This window comes from Notolepis coatsorum, assembly GCF_963971535.1.
Source record: "Notolepis coatsorum genome assembly, chromosome: 9".
Taxonomy (NCBI): Eukaryota; Metazoa; Chordata; class Actinopteri; order Aulopiformes; family Paralepididae; genus Notolepis; species Notolepis coatsorum.
Genome location: NC_140173.1, coordinates 48,035,621 through 48,052,739, shown reverse-complemented (window position 1 = coordinate 48,052,739; position 17,119 = coordinate 48,035,621). Strand labels below are relative to the sequence as shown.

General features: G+C 45.9%; 1 protein-coding gene across 1 annotated transcript in view; it reads left to right on the top strand.

Moving 5' to 3' along the window:
• LOC311234615 (sorbin and SH3 domain-containing protein 1-like) overlaps window positions 1–17,119 on the top strand; it is a 96,618-nt gene that overhangs the window by 39,697 nt on the left and 39,802 nt on the right. Inside the window, 2 exon segments of the mRNA XM_084321862.1 lie at window positions 9,273–9,387; window positions 12,027–12,110. Of these exon segments, the coding sequence (XP_084177988.1) occupies window positions 9,273–9,387; window positions 12,027–12,110 (199 nt within the window).

Below are 17,119 nucleotides of genomic sequence, written 5' to 3'. Positions count from 1 at the left end.
CTTTTTCTTTTTTTGTAAGAACATACAAAACATGTAAAGGACTCATACAAATACATTAAAAACTGACATGGAAATTAAAAAAGGACTTACGAAAAAAAATACTATACATTGTGCATATATATCCCTGATGCACATACTTTACATGTAGACCGATCTACCTGCGAGCAGGTATGTGCTGCATCTTCTATCGGGATGCCATCCTTCTCCATATTGCATGTGAGAGAATGCGTCTCAGATATATGTAGGTGTGCATGAAAGCATGCATGCATGTGTGTCTCAGATGTACGTGGGTACGTGTATCACATAAGTATGTGTGCATGCCTCATACGTGTGTGTGTGCATCTTTCTGGTGTGTGACTGTACTCCTACCTCTTGTGTGTGTCTCGTATCCATGTGTGCCTCTGCCCCCTATGTGAGTGTGTATCTCAGGTATGTATATGTATGTGCGTCTCAGCTACGTATGTGTGTGTCCCCTATGTATGTGTATATCCCCCATATGTGTAAGTGAGAGCCTATGCTTCAACTATGTGTATATGTACGTGTGTGTATGCCTATTTCCTATAAATGAGTATGTGCATGTATGTGTGCCCCTGGCATGTATATCTCAGGCGCCGGTTACACCTTAGTTTCGTTTTCGTTTCATTGTCAGATGAGTTTTCGCCGCAACGTAGCAGGACACCGTTTTTGTCACCTGAGCACAGTGATGTAGTACACTGCCAAAGCAGTAGGTGGCGAACATGAAGGCAATTTCAACCAATCAGAACTTGAATGTGCCAATACACTTCCTGCAAAGAATATGTCAACAAGGCGGGCGCCTATGGGCGCCACCATCTTTTGCCTATTTACCCAATGCAGCAATTCTTTTTCAGCAAAGTCTAATAAAAGTGCAATAAACAAAACGGATACATTCACTGTGTGTTCTGCCTGTCATTTGTTGATGAAACAAAACTAACATCAACACAAGTGACCACCAAGAGCGGATAGTTTAGTCTAAAAAAAGATCGGTAGCTACATTGTTAGCTGCATGCTAACGTCAATGGAAAATGCCATTATAACAGTATAGCATTGTGGCTAGAAGCTAACGTTAGCTCACGCTAGTTAGCCAGCACCAAACTGATGATATCGGGAGCTATCAGTAGTTAGATAACATTAGAGACAACGCTGTGTGTATTAAACAAAGGTGAATAGATGACTGGGCCATTTTGTTTAATGCTTGTTAAGTTGAAAGAGGAGCTTTGAGCTAACAGGGTCTGATAGCTAACGCTAGCTCATGTTAGCCAACCAATCGGTAATGCTAGCAGAATGAATGGATGTAAACTTTATTTAACATATTGCATATGGGTACAATACAATACGGCTCAATACAAACAATTGTTAAGGGAATGCAGACTGTTGTAGCTTGGACTGGGGTCCTTATAACAATAACTTGACAACACATGGTAGCTGCAGCTATTTGGGACAGCTCTGCTGTCACCGGAAGGGCACACAGATGGTATCTACTGCGCATGGGCGTTGAGCAACAACGGCTCCGTGAAGGCTACACGACTGTTGTCGGCGAGTTTTGGCGCTGCTCAAAAACGGAAAACACAATTTAGCGTTTCAGTAGGGGCCACAACGTATCCGCAAAAAAAACGCCAAAAAACGCATTTCTGTGTAAAAGGGACAGCAAACGTATTCAAAAACGTATAAAAACTAGCACAAAAACACTGTGTGTAACAAGCACCTCAGCCTTGTGCATATGAGTGTGTGTAAATCTATTATGTACACATACGAATATGTGTATCCTAGATACGTGTATGCGGCTAAACATGCGCATATGAGAGTGTGATAGAGACGTGGCTATTCCATAGATACACCATCCGGACATAAAATCTATGCATATACATACATAATACAATATAAAGTACAAGTACCATCAGATCAGATCCCCTTTTTCACATTCATCCTTGATACCATTGTAATCCCACCTTAATCATTTGTCCCCAGACGGTTCAGTCAGGTGTAGAAAACTGTCCCATACCTCAGCGAAGATATCCTCTCTCCCTGCGACTCTATATGTCACCCTTTCATATGATGCTGTCCGGAACATTAGTTCCATCCATTCTTTAAAAGTAATATCAACGGGTGATTTCCAATGTCGTAATGCAATTCTACATCCTGATATCATGGCCATTCTATACCACATTCCCCGGTATTTAGTTCAAGTTCAAGTTCTTTAATAGTTGTCATACAGAAGTACAGAATACTTTCATACAAAATGCTTCTTACTGTTACGCTCCAGAGACTGTGCTAGACAAGATAGTATCAAATAACATAATAACATAATATAGCATGAATTTAGAAGAAGACTGACGGTCATATACATTAAATGCACCAACAGTTGGTACGCACAAAACTCTAAACTATAAATATTAACAAAAGTAAACACAGTCTCGACGGAGCTAACAGAGAGGCAGCCGAACGGGGCGGCGCCATCACCATTTAGGCAGTTTAATCCCTTTCGGTACTATACCCAAAACACATGCCATTGGGGAGTTATTTATCTTCACATTCAGAACCTTACTTAGGAATATCACAATTTGATCCCACATTTTCCGGACCTTCTCACATTCGTATAGCATATGTAGTAAAGTGCCTGTCTCCTTCTCACATCTCCAGCAGATGTCACTGTCCCTTAATTTGAGTCTGGCCAGTTTACTAGGCGTCCAATAGCTTCTGTTCAACACTTTGTAAAAGATATGTTGTGATTGTGCCTCCCGAGAGAATTTACCCCATTTGGACACCAGCTTCTCCCACATTTCCTCAGTAATATCCTCACATACATCGTTCTCCCAGCTCAGCCTCAGACCCGCCAACTTGGGTGCATTGTATTCTCTTATAACATCATAGAATCTTGACGCACCGCCTTTCCTACGCCATCCTTTATAAAATATTTCTTGAATTGCAGTAATCGGGCCACACTTTGGCCCTCCCATTGATGACGATATACAATGTCTAATCTGTAGGAATTTATAGAAGTTTTTATTATCTATACCAAAATCCTCTTTAATATCCTCAAAAGGTAAAACCCCATCTTCCCCATCACCTAGTACATGTATCCCCCTTTTAATCCAGTCGTCCCATATGACTGATTTCTTACCAATCTTTAGTTTTTTATTATAACATATAGAGGCTCTTAAATAGTAGTTAAATATGGGCTATCACCAGTCAGCCTGTGCGACTGATTCCAAGTTTCCCTGACAAATGCCATTAGAGGGTTCTTAAAGGGTATAGGACTGTCTGATTGTGTCAGGAAGGATTCCAGAGATGAGGGATATAACATTTCCTCCTCCATCTTGACCCAAGCAGGTGCCTCCTCAGTCGAGTGATTCAATTTGGAGAGCTGGGAGAGCGAGAACGCATAGTGATACCAGTCTAGTTTAGGCAGGGATAAGCCGCCATTTTCCTTTGCTGAATACATTTTGGCCCGTCCAAATAGCGGCCTTTTGCCCCCCCACAGATATACATTAATGACTTTGTCATACTGTTTGAGTAACTGGGTCGGGAGAGTCAGCGGCAGCATATATAGCTGAGGGTTTTTTCAACCTGTAACTTGTTCTTGTCAGAGACCAGCAGGGCTGAGTCGTCCGCAAACAGGAACAAGTTGCAGTCACAAGCTGACGACATTTGCATAAATTAGGAACAGTAGCGGACCTAGTATGCTTCCTTGTAGAACACCACAGCTCACTGTGAGGGGGGGGGGGGTAGGGTACCGTTTACCTCCACCATCTGCTCTCTCCCCTCCAGGTAGGATTGCATCCAGCTCACTGATAGACTATCAAAACCAATTGCTTTTAGCTTGTCAATCAGAATGGTGTGATTGACAGTGTCGAAGGCCTTTTGTAGGTCCAGCATGACCATGCCGCAGTATTTGCCCGCGTCCACCTCTTGTTTGATGTGGTCGTTTAAATAGAGAAGGCATGTGTCAGTAGGAGTGGGATGTTCTGAAGCCAGATTGGAATTCGTAGATTAGATTTTTTTCCGCGAGGTATTTTTCGACTTGTTCGTATACAATTTTTTCCATGACTTTCAAGATGGAGGTAAGGATAGAAACAGGGCGGTAGTTGCCTGGGTCTAATTTACTGCCTTTTTTGTGCAGGGGTGTTACTCTTGCAATTTTCCCTGTTTTATGGAGAGATTTATTATGTGTGTGATGACTGGGGTGATGGCGGCTGCTGAGTCTCTGAGGAATTTGGAGGGGATGTTGTCATGGCCAGTGGCCTTGTTAGGTTGGAGGGCGCTCAGTTTTTTGAGTACCTCATCTGTTGTTACCATTTCCAGTTTGAAGTCGTCTTTGTGGACCCCAAGGTTCTTGTAGTATGCTACTATGTGTTCTACCCCATAATGCCCTGAGTGGGAGGGTAGTTTGTTTACCAGTGTTGTGGCTATGTTTGTGAAGAAACTGTTTAAGTAATTGGCTACATCCAGCTTGTCTGTGATGAGCGTGTTGTCCATCTTTATGTTTATGTTTGAGAATCTGGTTTTAAGTTTTTTACTGCAGCCTAGTTGGTTATTGAGTCATTTCCAACGTTCACGTGGTTTGTTTTTGTTTTCCTCGGTTTTGTCATTGATGAAATATTTTTTTGCTGTTTTGATCATGGAGTTTACGTCATTTCTTAGTCTGTTTCTTTCCAGTTTGAGTTCAGTCACGTGGGCTTGGAGTTCACTGCTCGTGCTTTTGGTAAGCTTTGGGTGCTGTGCTTCTGGATTTTAGCGCTGCATTCGACATTATAGATCATGATCTACTGCTCATGAAACCTTCAGCTTATAAATTCAATGAAAGTGCTATTAATTGTTAAAGAATTACTTACTTAATAGACTACAATGTGTGATGTTTAATGGCACACTATCGGAGATGAGGGAACTCCATGCCGGAGTGCCCCAAGGGAGTTGCCTGGGTCCCTTATTGTATGCAATCTTCGTTAATGATTTACCATTAGTACTTAATAATGCATCAATGGAGATCTATGCAGATGATACTACCGTGTATGTAGCACCGGAACAACTATCTACTATACCCCCCAGTCAACCTTACCATACCCCCCAGTCAACCATCTACCATACCCCCAGTCAACCTTACCATACCCCCCAGTCAACGATCTACCATACCCCCAGTCAACTATCTACCATACCCCCCAGTCAACCATCTACCATACTCCCCAGTCAACCATCTACCATACCCCCCAGTCAACCATCTACCATACCCCCAGTCAACCATCTACCATACTCCCCAGTCAACCATCTACCATACTCCCCAGTCAACCCTCTACCATACTCCCCAGTCAACCCTCTACCATACTCCCCAGTCAACTTTCTACCATACTCCCCAGTCAACCCTCTACCATACCCCCAGTCAACCATCTACCATACCCCCCAGTAGGGATGGGTACCGAATTCGGTACTTTTAGGGTACCGAACCGAAACACGTCGGTACTACCGAGTATCGATTCAAGTGAGATACCAAACATTTAAAAAAGATATATATATATATATTTTTTTTTTATTTAATTTTTTACCTTTTTTCTTTTCATGTCAACGTTCACACGCACAATATATGCTTACCTAGGATTTGAGTTGATTAAACAACAAAGCAGTCGGAGCAATGGCAAGCCGAAAACTGTCGAAATTGTAGTTATTTGAAGTTTGGATATTTCTTTTCACGACTGAGGTAGGTAAATACAAATTTTTGAGACTAAAGTACCGAAAAAAGGTACCGTTGGGTACCGGTATCGATTCACAGGTACCGGTACCGTATCGGTTCAAATGTGAAAGGTACCCATACCTACCCCCCAGTCCCCATCTACTCCCTTCATCCAGACACTCTAACTCCCTTCATCCATATCCTCCAACCCTCTTCATCTAGACACTCCAACCCATTTACAATCCATGCTGGCCACCTACCACCCTGTGGTTGTCACACTGAAGGTGACTAGACACCATCCATCCATCATTTCCCATCGTCACTCCTCTCCACACATGCCAGTACTGACAAAGAAAACAGACAGACAGACAGACAGACAGACAGACAGACAGACAGACAGACAGACAGACAGACAGACAGACAGACAGACAGACAGACAGACAGACAGACAGACAGACACTGACACACATTGCTTGTAATTTTTGTGCCAGCAGAAATCAGTGAAAGCCAAACGTAATGACATTTTGCTTCAGTTGTTTCACTTGAGATAACATCTAAAATGTAGTTTATTTGTCTTTCCCGGCTTATTGGTCTCTAGTTAATATGATTCCTTTGCCTCACATTCTCGGAGGCCTCACACTCCTGCGGCCTGCGTTTACATACCATATCCTGTTTACAGGACCGAGAGATAAGCTCTCATCCCAACTAATGACCCAATCACTGAGATAGCCGTGAGATACTGAGCCAGACAAACACATTCACAGTTGGGTTTTGTGGTTCCATAGTAATTTTTCTCACAATATTCCGTTAACTTTTTTTGTATATTTTGGATATGAACCTTATCCTTTCTAAAACACGAATCTGGATATTTATTTGCATGTAAACACGCTCACTGAGAACCATTGAGCTCCACTCCCACAAGGGGGGAGTCTCAAACCACAGGTCCAGACCCGCTGCTCCACCATGACCTCCAGTCCCCCTCTGGTATTCACACAAGAGGTCACTAGACCCCCCCCCCTCTTAAGGCATGTGAGGAAATGACTAATGGAGTGACTGACACCCACCCACCCACACACACACACACACACACACACACCACACACACACACACACACACACACACACACACACACACACGCGCGCACGCACACGCACACACACACCCCCCCCCCCCCCCCCCACACACACACACACACACACACACACACACATCTTGTTGTTTTTATACAAGCAAGAGACAATGAAAGTCCAATTTTAATGACATTTGCTTTATCTATTTCACCTTTTTTTTTATCCACTTTTTCTCCCATTTTCTATATTTTCTCCCATCCCAATTTCGTATCATCCAATTCAACCCTCCCCTGTCACGAACGCTGTTTCTTGCCTCCCACAAGCCGGCTGCAATGTGGACTAAGTCATACATAGCACAAGTCCCCTCCGGTACTTGAGGTAACAGCAGTCGCATCTTTTCACCTGCGCAGCTCGATCTCTCAGTGTCGAGGAGTAACGCGTGGGAGGCTCACGCTGCCCCAGACACTTCCTGATTCTACTGCGCAGGCGCACCAACCGACCTGTAGGAGTCGCTGTCCACAACGCCCGATCCCCACCCATCAGTTTCCCACCCCCTAATACGGCCAATGTGTATTAGTATGAACGACCAGCTAAACTGAAAGCAATGTGGAGCGCTGGGCTCGAACAGGCGAGCCCAGCGTCTCCGCATTCGTGGCGAGCGCCTTGCCCACTACGCCACGTAGCCGCCCTTTATTTCACATATTTAATTATATATTTGAATAACAATTGAAATTGTTTTTGTTTTTATAACAAATTACAACCAAATACAACATATTTGTTTGGTCCTGGGTTCTTGGCTTCTGTACGGTATGATTCCTTTGCATTTCCCAAGATCTTTGGAGTCCATCCAATCACTCACCCCCCAGGGGGTCCTGGGACAACCACTCTACCTCTAGGCATAGTTAGTTAGTTAGTTAGTTAGTTAGTTAGTTAGTTAGTTAGTTAGTTGGTTAGTTAGTTAGTTAGTTAGTTAGTTAGTTAGTTAGTTAGTTAGTTAGTTAGTTAGTTAGTTAGTTAGTTAGTTAGTTAGTTAGTTAGTTAGTTAGTTAGTTAGTTAGTTAGTTAGTTAGTTAGTTAGTTAGTTAGTTAGTTAGTTAGTTAGTTAGTTGATTAACCGGTCGGTTTGGTCTTAGATGACACTAGTTGATTTGTTTTAATGTTTTTTTTCCTGAAATGTGTAATTAAATCAACTTCACGACTAGTCGACAAAGTCCTCTGACTATTAGTCAACTGAGAATGACTTCAGTTGAGGACAAGCCTGCTAACCTCTGCGTTTCACGGTAGAGGAGACTACAGAGACACCTCCTTGCCCTTCCACACTGACAAAGACAAGCCACTCTCTCCATGGCATGTGGAGAAGTGACTGATGGAGTGATGAAGGGACGACAGGTGATGGAGGATAAACTGTTGCTCACTGGAGCCTGCAGATGACATGCCGGACTGACCCTCCCCTCTCCTCACCCTGTTTACATATATTCAGATGACATGCCGGACTGACCCTCCCCTCTCCTCACCCTGTTTACATATATTCAGATGACATGCCGGACTGACCCTCCCCTCTCCTCACCCTGTTTACATATATTCAGATGACATGCCGGACTGACCCTCCCCTCTCCTCACCCTGTTTACATATATTCAGATGACATGCCGGACTGACCCTCCCCTCTCCTCACCCTGTTTACATATATTCAGATGACATGCCGGACTGACCCTCCCCTCTCCTCACCCTGTTTACATATATTCAGATGACATGCCGGACTGACCCTCCCCTCTCCTCACCCTGTTCACATATATTCCCTATTGTTGTTCCACTGACCGCCCTATGCTGACCACCCTCTCCTGACCGCCCTATACTGGCCGCACTGTGCTGACCACCCCTGCTTAATATCCAAAAGCACCTTACACCGGCGTTGAATGCACCCATGTTTAGTTTGGGTGGGCCCCTGTAGGAATTTAACCTTAACCACATTAGTGCCCTGCTTTGCCCGGATAAACAACGCTTGTTTCATCACGCGTTGAAAAATATGATGATTATTTGACATCTAAAAAAAATAAAAATAAAAACGATGGAACCTGCGCACAGGGAGAGACGTTAGTCTCGTGCCACATTCTGAAGTCTAATAACTGCTGTGGACCGTCGGCCAGCTATCCTCTCAGCAGGAAACGCCGCTCTGGCTCTCGTCACCGGGTACAACCTCGTTTACGTGATTCAATTAGCTATTTGGCAACGACGGATGGATAGGATTGTGCAGTTTATACCATCATCATAGGAGAGAACCAAGGGGGGAAGAAGAGAGGAGACGTGACTGTGGATGTGGAGGAGAGAGAACAGACATAATGAGGAAGAACGTCATCTCAACACACACACACACGCACACATGCACACACACACACACACACACAAGGAAAAAAACTAGCCCAGGCCGGTTGCCATGGAGACAGCTTGATAAGGATTGGCTCTCCCCCCCCCCCCGTCCCCCGTCCCCCGTCCCTACCCCCACCAACCCCTTCCTCTCCTCAGGAACGAGTGGGAGCCCCCGGATAAGAAGGTAGACACCAGGAAGTACCGCGCTGAACCCAAGAGCATCTTTGAGTATGAGCCGGGGAAATCATCTGTGCTGAAACTGGAGAGAACGGTATGCTCGCCCACTGCAATCATCATGCCTGTGTTTTATTATTTTTAATTGTTTTGCCTGTACCGTTGTCTCTATGCATGTCTTGTAAGCTGTGCCCCCCCCCCCCCCCCCCCTCTAGCCCCCCTATCTAAGAGCTTAGGTGGCAGCGCTTCACTAACGGCTCTTGAGGGGCGATGTAATGCGTGCAGCGTGAATTGCCATGTGAACAACATTCCTAAAGGGTGTCCCGTTACCGTGACAGATGATCCGAGCCGGGCCGGGCGGTGTGTGGGAGTATCACTTACAACAAGGATAGCTATTGTCTTCCTGCGTTTCAACTTAAGGTTTATTGGGTTGAATCAGCTTTGGCGTGAGAGGGGATCGCGGCACACACGCACGCACGCACACACCCACCAACACACACATAGGCGCGCGCAAGATGGATGCTGTAAATGTTATTGGGGGAGAAGTGTCACAATCTATGCCCGTCCGACCGTACAAACCGCGCAGAGCGTTATTCAATGTCCTTGAGGTCTTTTGATGATGAGCTTTGTCACATATAGACACGCGGCACTTCTGCAATCTACAGTGCAGGTGTTCTGTATTTCCCAAAGGAGGGAATATAAATGTTGCATTTTAGAGTTCCCTGAAATTGTCAGTGTTTTTATATTTATATGCTGCTCTAGAATAGATGGCGTGGGAGGTTCAGCGCTGTGAATATGTAGTAAGTTTATTATGTTTGATTGATTTATTGATTGAAAACTTTATTAACAGATTGCAGAATGGGTACAATACAGTACGGCTCAATACAAACAATTGTTAAGGTGATGCAGACCAGAAAAATACTTTCGTCTTGTTTACATCAGGGTCCCCCATTTTCAATTCATCAAGACATTTATGACATACATGACATACAAATATACAGTACTGTTTAACTCATTGACTGCCGGGGATTAGCCTTATCCTGTGGTAGCTACTGCCACGCTTTAAACGATGGGAGTTAGTCACCTTGTTTGTAGAGCTAAATATATATTCTATATTATAGCCATGGATACAATACTATAGTCATTTGACATTGAGTTTCTTCCGGTCAAGATGCAAAAAAGAGATAATTTTTCCATTCATATGTTCCCGTGTTATACCGTGGTGAATATAAGTATAGTTTTAGAGCGGTCTAGGGTAATTCATGAAATGCTTAGTTATGGCAGTATACGTCGATTCCATTGTAGACGTTGCCGTTTCTTGCCTGAACCCGCTATTGTTCCGAAATCAAATCCACATTATAGGTATTATCTTCCATCATGAATGCATGAAGGGGGGGTCATTTCTGATTATTTGATTATCAGTAACGGCATTCGCATTGAACACTAAAAACGATCAGCCCGATTGGTATGAAAGCATTGCAGGGTCAAGCTAAAATTGACGTCAAATCGTCCTTACCTGTGGCCGTGAGTAATCCAAAAAGAATATTCCAATTGTTTGATCGCCATCTGGTATATCCAATGTCCATTTGCTCGACGGCATAATCCACCATAACATATGGATCGGGCATATTTGACGGGCTTCAATGTAACCGGCAGAACCGTTCGTCTTGCCCGACAAGGAAAAATGTAACCCAGAAACCCTTGGCCATCCCACAGCCCAGGATACAATGTTAGAAAAGGTGCTCTATACCGCCGTCTAGCGTGATGCGGCCGGTATTGCACCTAGGCATTCTCAATGCGATTCCCAATGTTAACCCCGAGTCAGTGGGCCTGTAATGAATAGAAATATTGAATAAAAGAAATAACAAGTATACTCGTTGGACATTTACCGGGGCCAGTTTCTAATTGCAGCCATGGTGTTCTTTGAGAGCGGTTTTGAAGGAGGGTAGGGATTCACATTATTTTACAGCTGTGGGTAGGGCGTTCCACATTGTTGTGGTATAATAGCGAAACGTGTTTGAGACGAATCTGGGTTGAACATGATTTGTGGAACTCCCTCTGGTGTTGTGGTCGTGGAATTCACTGACCTTTGGGAAGTATTTCGACATGCACATGGGTATCTTGTACATATAATTAATGTTTGTCTGACGCTAAATGACACCAGGCAATTAGAGGTTGTTAGATTCTGGCTCTCTCCCCTCCCCATTATTGGTCAGTGTTTTGGCTCGCTGTAGCTCATTTCATCCAATCTATTTCATCTGTATACCGTGGTGCTTAGATATGTAATTCGTTTTTGTTTCAGGTAGCGATTTCTACCTTTGTCTTAAGACTATCAGTGAAAGTGAACACTATGAATTACAATTCATAACATTTGATGTGGCCATCGAATATCTGTCTTCAACACTTTAAAAACAGCGCAAATAGGAAAATGTGCCATATTTATGCTTACATTTTCCCCCTTTCTGTAAGCTTTATACATTTATATAAAGACATCCATCTTTATTTTATGAGAACTCTCATTCATGTTGATAATGAACACTGTGGACTCTCATAGCTTCATTACGTGTGTGTGTGTGTGTGTGTGTGTGTGTGTGTGTGTGTGTGTGTGTGTGTGTGTGTGTGTGTGTGTGTGTGTGTGTGTGTGTGTGTGCGCGTGCGCGTGTGTGTATTCCGTGGTGTCTGAAATGTCTTCTCTCTGTCTCTCTCCTTCCCTTCCTTGTCGCCATGCCCTCATAGACTCAGGATGTAAGTCCAGAAGATGTAGGTTTAGAGAAAGAGCCTTGGTATAGATTCTTTTCAGAGATGGAGTTTGGGAAAGCGGTAAGTTGGTCACTGTCTTATCAAGTGACAGTGTATTTTATTTAAACGATGCATGTGATAACATCCATGTTTAAACAAATCCCTAAACACACCATGTCTGTCTATAAGGACTACTCTGGGTTCCCCTCCCCCACTCTACATACACAACTCTGTACAGAGCAACATTTTCAATATTTTATCCCACACATAAAAAAAATTATTTGAGGACTTACATCATCGTCTTGGGCTCCATTGGCTATGCTCACAGACACATTCTAGTGATCTATTTTTAGTTTTCTTTGCCTTTTATCATTTGCTCCCATCCCCCAATTATTTGTCGTTATGCCAATTCCCTTCCTGGTTGTTGCGATGCCCTACTGTCAGTCTGGGGAGGGTGTAGACTACCATACTGTCAGTCTGGGGAGGGTGTAGACTACCCTACTGTCAGTCTGGGGAGGGTGTAGACTACCCTACTGTCGGTCTGGGGAGGGTGTAGACTACCATACTGTCAGTCTGGGGAGGGTGTATACTACCCTACTGTCAGTCTGGGGAGGGTGTAGACTACCATACTGTCAGTCTGGGGAGGGTGTAGACTACCCTACTGTCAGTCTGGGGAGGGTGTAGACTACCCTACTGTCAGTCTGGGGAGGGTGTAGACTACCATACTGTCAGTCTGGGGAGGGTGTAGACTACCATACTGTCAGTCTGGGGAGGGTGTAGACTACCCTACTGTCGGTCTGGGGAGGGTGTAGACTACCATACTGTCAGTCTGGGGAGGGTGTAGACTACCATACTGTCAGTCTGGGGAGGGTGTAGACTACCCTACTGTCGGTCTGGGGAGGGTGTAGACTACCCTACTGTTGGTCTGGGGAGGGTGTAGACTACCCTACTGTCAGTCTGGGGAGGGTGTAGACTACCCTACTGTCGGTCTGGGGAGGGTGTAGACTACCCTACTGTCAGTCTGGGGACGGTGTAGACTACCCTACTGTCAGTCTGGGGAGTCTGGGGAGGGTGTAGACTACCCTACTGTCAGTCTGGGGAGGGTGTAGACTACCATACTGTCAGTCTGGGGAGGGTGTATGTAGACTACCATACTGTCAGTCTGGGGAGGGTGTAGACTACCCTACTGTTGGTCTGGGCAGGGTGTAGACTACCCTACTGTCAGTCTGGGGACGGTGTAGACTACCCTACTGTCAGTCTGGGGAGTCTGGGGAGGGTGTAGACTACCCTACTGTCAGTCTGGGGACGGTGTAGACTACCCTACTGTTGGTCTGGGGAGGGTGTAGACTACCATACTGTCAGTCTGGGGAGGGTGTAGACTACCATACTGTCAGTCTGGGGAGGGTGTAGACCACCACATGTCTCCTCCGATACAGCTTCACCTGACAGCTAGGAGTTTCACTGGGAGAGCGTAATGCATGCAGAGGTTCATGCTATCTCCCCCAGATCCCCTCCCTGCTGAACAGACACCCAGACCGACCAGTAGGAGTTGCTGTTGCAACGACCAGGACACGTGTAGGTTTTTACCAACGCACTTTCAGTTCGGGTTCCGCGATCTGATTGGCCACTGACGTTTATCTCAGCGCCAATCGCGTTACGCCTAGTTCTATCACTGGTCAAGCTTAGGCGACTCTTTCGAAGTTGGTTACGGTTAGGGTTTGTCTTAGAGCAGGGCGATAGACGACCAGCCCTGATTCCAAACTCTAACCTTAACCAACTTCAAAAGAGTCGCCTAAGCTTGACCAGTGATGGAACTAGGCGTTAGCTAGCTAGCAGGCTGTTAGAGGCAGAACTAGGCGTAACGCGATTGGCGTTGAGAGAAACGTCAGTGGCCAATCAGATCGCGGAACCCGCACGCGGAACTGAATGTGCGTTGGTAAAAACCTACACGCGACCAGGACTCATACGCCACTGGCTTCCCACCCGCGAACACTGACGTGTTCGTAGGGACGACTGACCAAGCCGGAGGTACCGCCGGGGAATTAAACCCGGGTCTCTGCGATGGTAGGCAAGCGCTTAGACCTCTACACCACCCAGACCCCCCTGTTGGTATTTTTTTTTTTAAACGATCCACAGCTTTTTACATCTTTATTTTATTTTCTCATCATCCGCTTTTATGTCAGAAAGCAAAACCCAAGCCGATTCAAACCCAGGGGGAAAAATGAACCGGTCCGGGCAGAGAATCAAAGCTCTACGTTTGTATTGTGATACATGTCAACCTGGAGACTTGGCAGCGGAACATTGTTTTGACTGCTCACAGTAGCCTCTAATCCAGTGTGATTTAGATGATTTACATGTAATACATGTGTACCATTTGGAAGGCTAATTATACACCCAGCCAATCTGGGTTAGGTGTCCTTTTGGTTACGATAAGGAATAATCATCACGCAGCTGTCACAGGGTTTATTATAGGCCACCTTTGTATTTTGTCCCTTACAACGGGATCCTGGTGTTCCTAGGCGATCTCTGGCCCTCTGGCAGCGTGCCTGTTCAACTGTGTCATTAACTCAGCACCCTAGTGGAACACTTTTTTTTTGTTTTTTTTGCCCTCACATTGACGTGCACTCTGCATTGAGGACACATAGCATGGGCTCCCAGAGGGCTTGGCCAAGGTGGTTGAACCTGAAGTCCCTCCTCGCCGGTCAGACGGCCCCCCCGCACAGGCCCCCGCACGACCAGTAGGCTCCACGGTAATCCCGGGGCCCTTGAAATAATGATTGCTGCCGTTCCCGTCTGGCCATCTGTCTAACTGGTATATTTACCATCTGATCCGATTGGCAGAGGGCATGTTGTCACGGATGAATTAGTCTGAGGTTTTGATACGCGGCATCCTGACAAATCCGCGCCTCGAGCCTCGAGTTGGCACCGCGGCACCGCTCCGCAGAACAGATGTTCCCTCTCCTCGCCTTCTGTCAGTCAGGGGGGCCGCCCCAACCCCTCCCCCCCCCCGCCGGGGGCCTAAAGCGCCACGCCCGGGATCACGCGAGGTGGCACCGCCGCCGACAAAGTGGGGGATCGGGTTCTAGCTTCAGCCTGAAACACAGGGCAGGCGTCTCCCGGGCCGCACTGTCTTTGAGTCATGTGGGTATCTGTGGAAAGAGGTGTCTGTCTGACTCAAACCCCGAGGGGGGGGGGGGGGGGGGGGGCGCAACTCCTGGTTATATGGGGGAGATGGGGTTAACGGACCTCCACGGGTCCCGTTGTCTCCGGGGGGGGCACTTGGACGATTGCCAGATGAGCTCAGTTTGATGACTGGCTCCTGTTTAATGTCAAAGTCACTTCTAAAGCTGCAACCTGGTATGTGTAGTATTTGACCTTAAGGCTGGGCCAGACACACTGGCTCATTGCCGTGTGATTGACATATCTTCCCCTCGGTCCCAGATTGACTGGAGGGTTGATAAGGATGGAAGCCCTTAAAGATACGAGCGCTCGTCGGTTGCGAATGAAGAGGCGGCTCTCGCGGGCCTCCGATCGAGAGAGAGAGAGAGAGAGAGAGAGAGAGAGAGAGAGAGAGAGAGAGCCCCCCGGCTCTGGTGCGCGCTCATCAATCTTCCGTCGTGTCCCGAGGATTACCTCCTCTCCACGTTATAGTAAATTCTCCTGATCCTCGTTCCTCTCGCGAATAGCGAGCGGGAGAGAGAGGGCGCCGGTAGCCTGGCATACCGGAGGCATCGGACTCATTCACACTAGCCGTAGGGTGGAATCTGGCATCTCCATCCGAATGGAATCTGTTCGGAGGTCCTCTTAATAGTCTCACGTTGTAAATAGGTAACCGAAAGCGACCTAGAATCGCAAAGCAGTGGCACATGCAAATTCTTAGCCACAAAAGACGTGTCATCGCTTTTTTCTTTTTTTCCTTTTGCTGTCATAGCAAAGCGCCATAGCAACTCGTCAGCTCAGAGTCCTAAAGGACCAATAGCAGACAATAGTGACCGGTAGTGATGGGAATTCCGGCTCTTTTTCGAGAGACGGTTCTTTTGGCTCGGCTCACAAAAAATAGCCGGCTCTTTTTGTGATACATTTTGTTTTTAATTTTCCATTTTCTTTTAACAACAAATCAACATCAACAATAATAATAATACTGAAAATAGCTCTTTCGGCTCCCAATCGGCTCCTCAGATTTTTTGTTGCTTAAATTAATTTATTACCAGAATTAATGTAAACGGCGTGTAAAATGAATTACTAATGTAAAAAACATACATTATATCAAATGTTTATTATTTATATGGCTTCATTTACATACTCAACATGGAGCAGAGTGCTAAAAAAATTATATCTTAAAGTACAAGCTTAGCTTTAACAGGGGGGAAAAAATTGGAGAAAAACTAATTGGTTCCCAATCAGGAGCCGGCTCCCGTCGTTCACTTTAAAGAGCCGTTTAGTTTGCGACCGACACATCGCTAGTGAGAACGGTAATAGACGACGAAGGAGATGCAAACCGTGTGTACCGTACATACAACATGCTGTGTACCGTACATACAACATGCTGTGTACCGTATATACAACATGCTGTGTACCGTATATACAACATGCTGTATGTTGTGTGTGACAGCCCATTTGTAATCTTTATTTTCTGCTAGGCACGCGGTCGCGACAGATTACCGGACAGTGACGCCCTTGTGCTGTCATGCTGTCACGGCTCTGGCACTACTGACTCATAGTAACGAGCCTGCGGGCTCCGAGGGGGGTCTGGAGGCTCATGTGGTGACAGTCACTTTCAGTCCCTATGGCCATGGACATACAAGGCACGGGGAGCTGGGATTCCACGCATAACTACGGTTTCGGAGAGAGAGAGAGAGAGAGAGAGAGAGAGAGAGAGAGAGAGAGAGGGGGGGGGGGGGTGAGAGAGAGAGAGAGAGAGAGAGAGAGAGAGAGAGAGAGAGAGAGAGGAGAGAGAGAGAGAGAGAGAGAGAGAGAGTGAGAGAGAGAGAGAGAGAAGAGAGAGAGAGAGAGAGAGAGAGAGAGAGAGAGAGAGAGAGAGAGAGAGAGAGAGAGAGAGGGGGGGAGAGAGAGAGAGAGAGAGAGAGAGA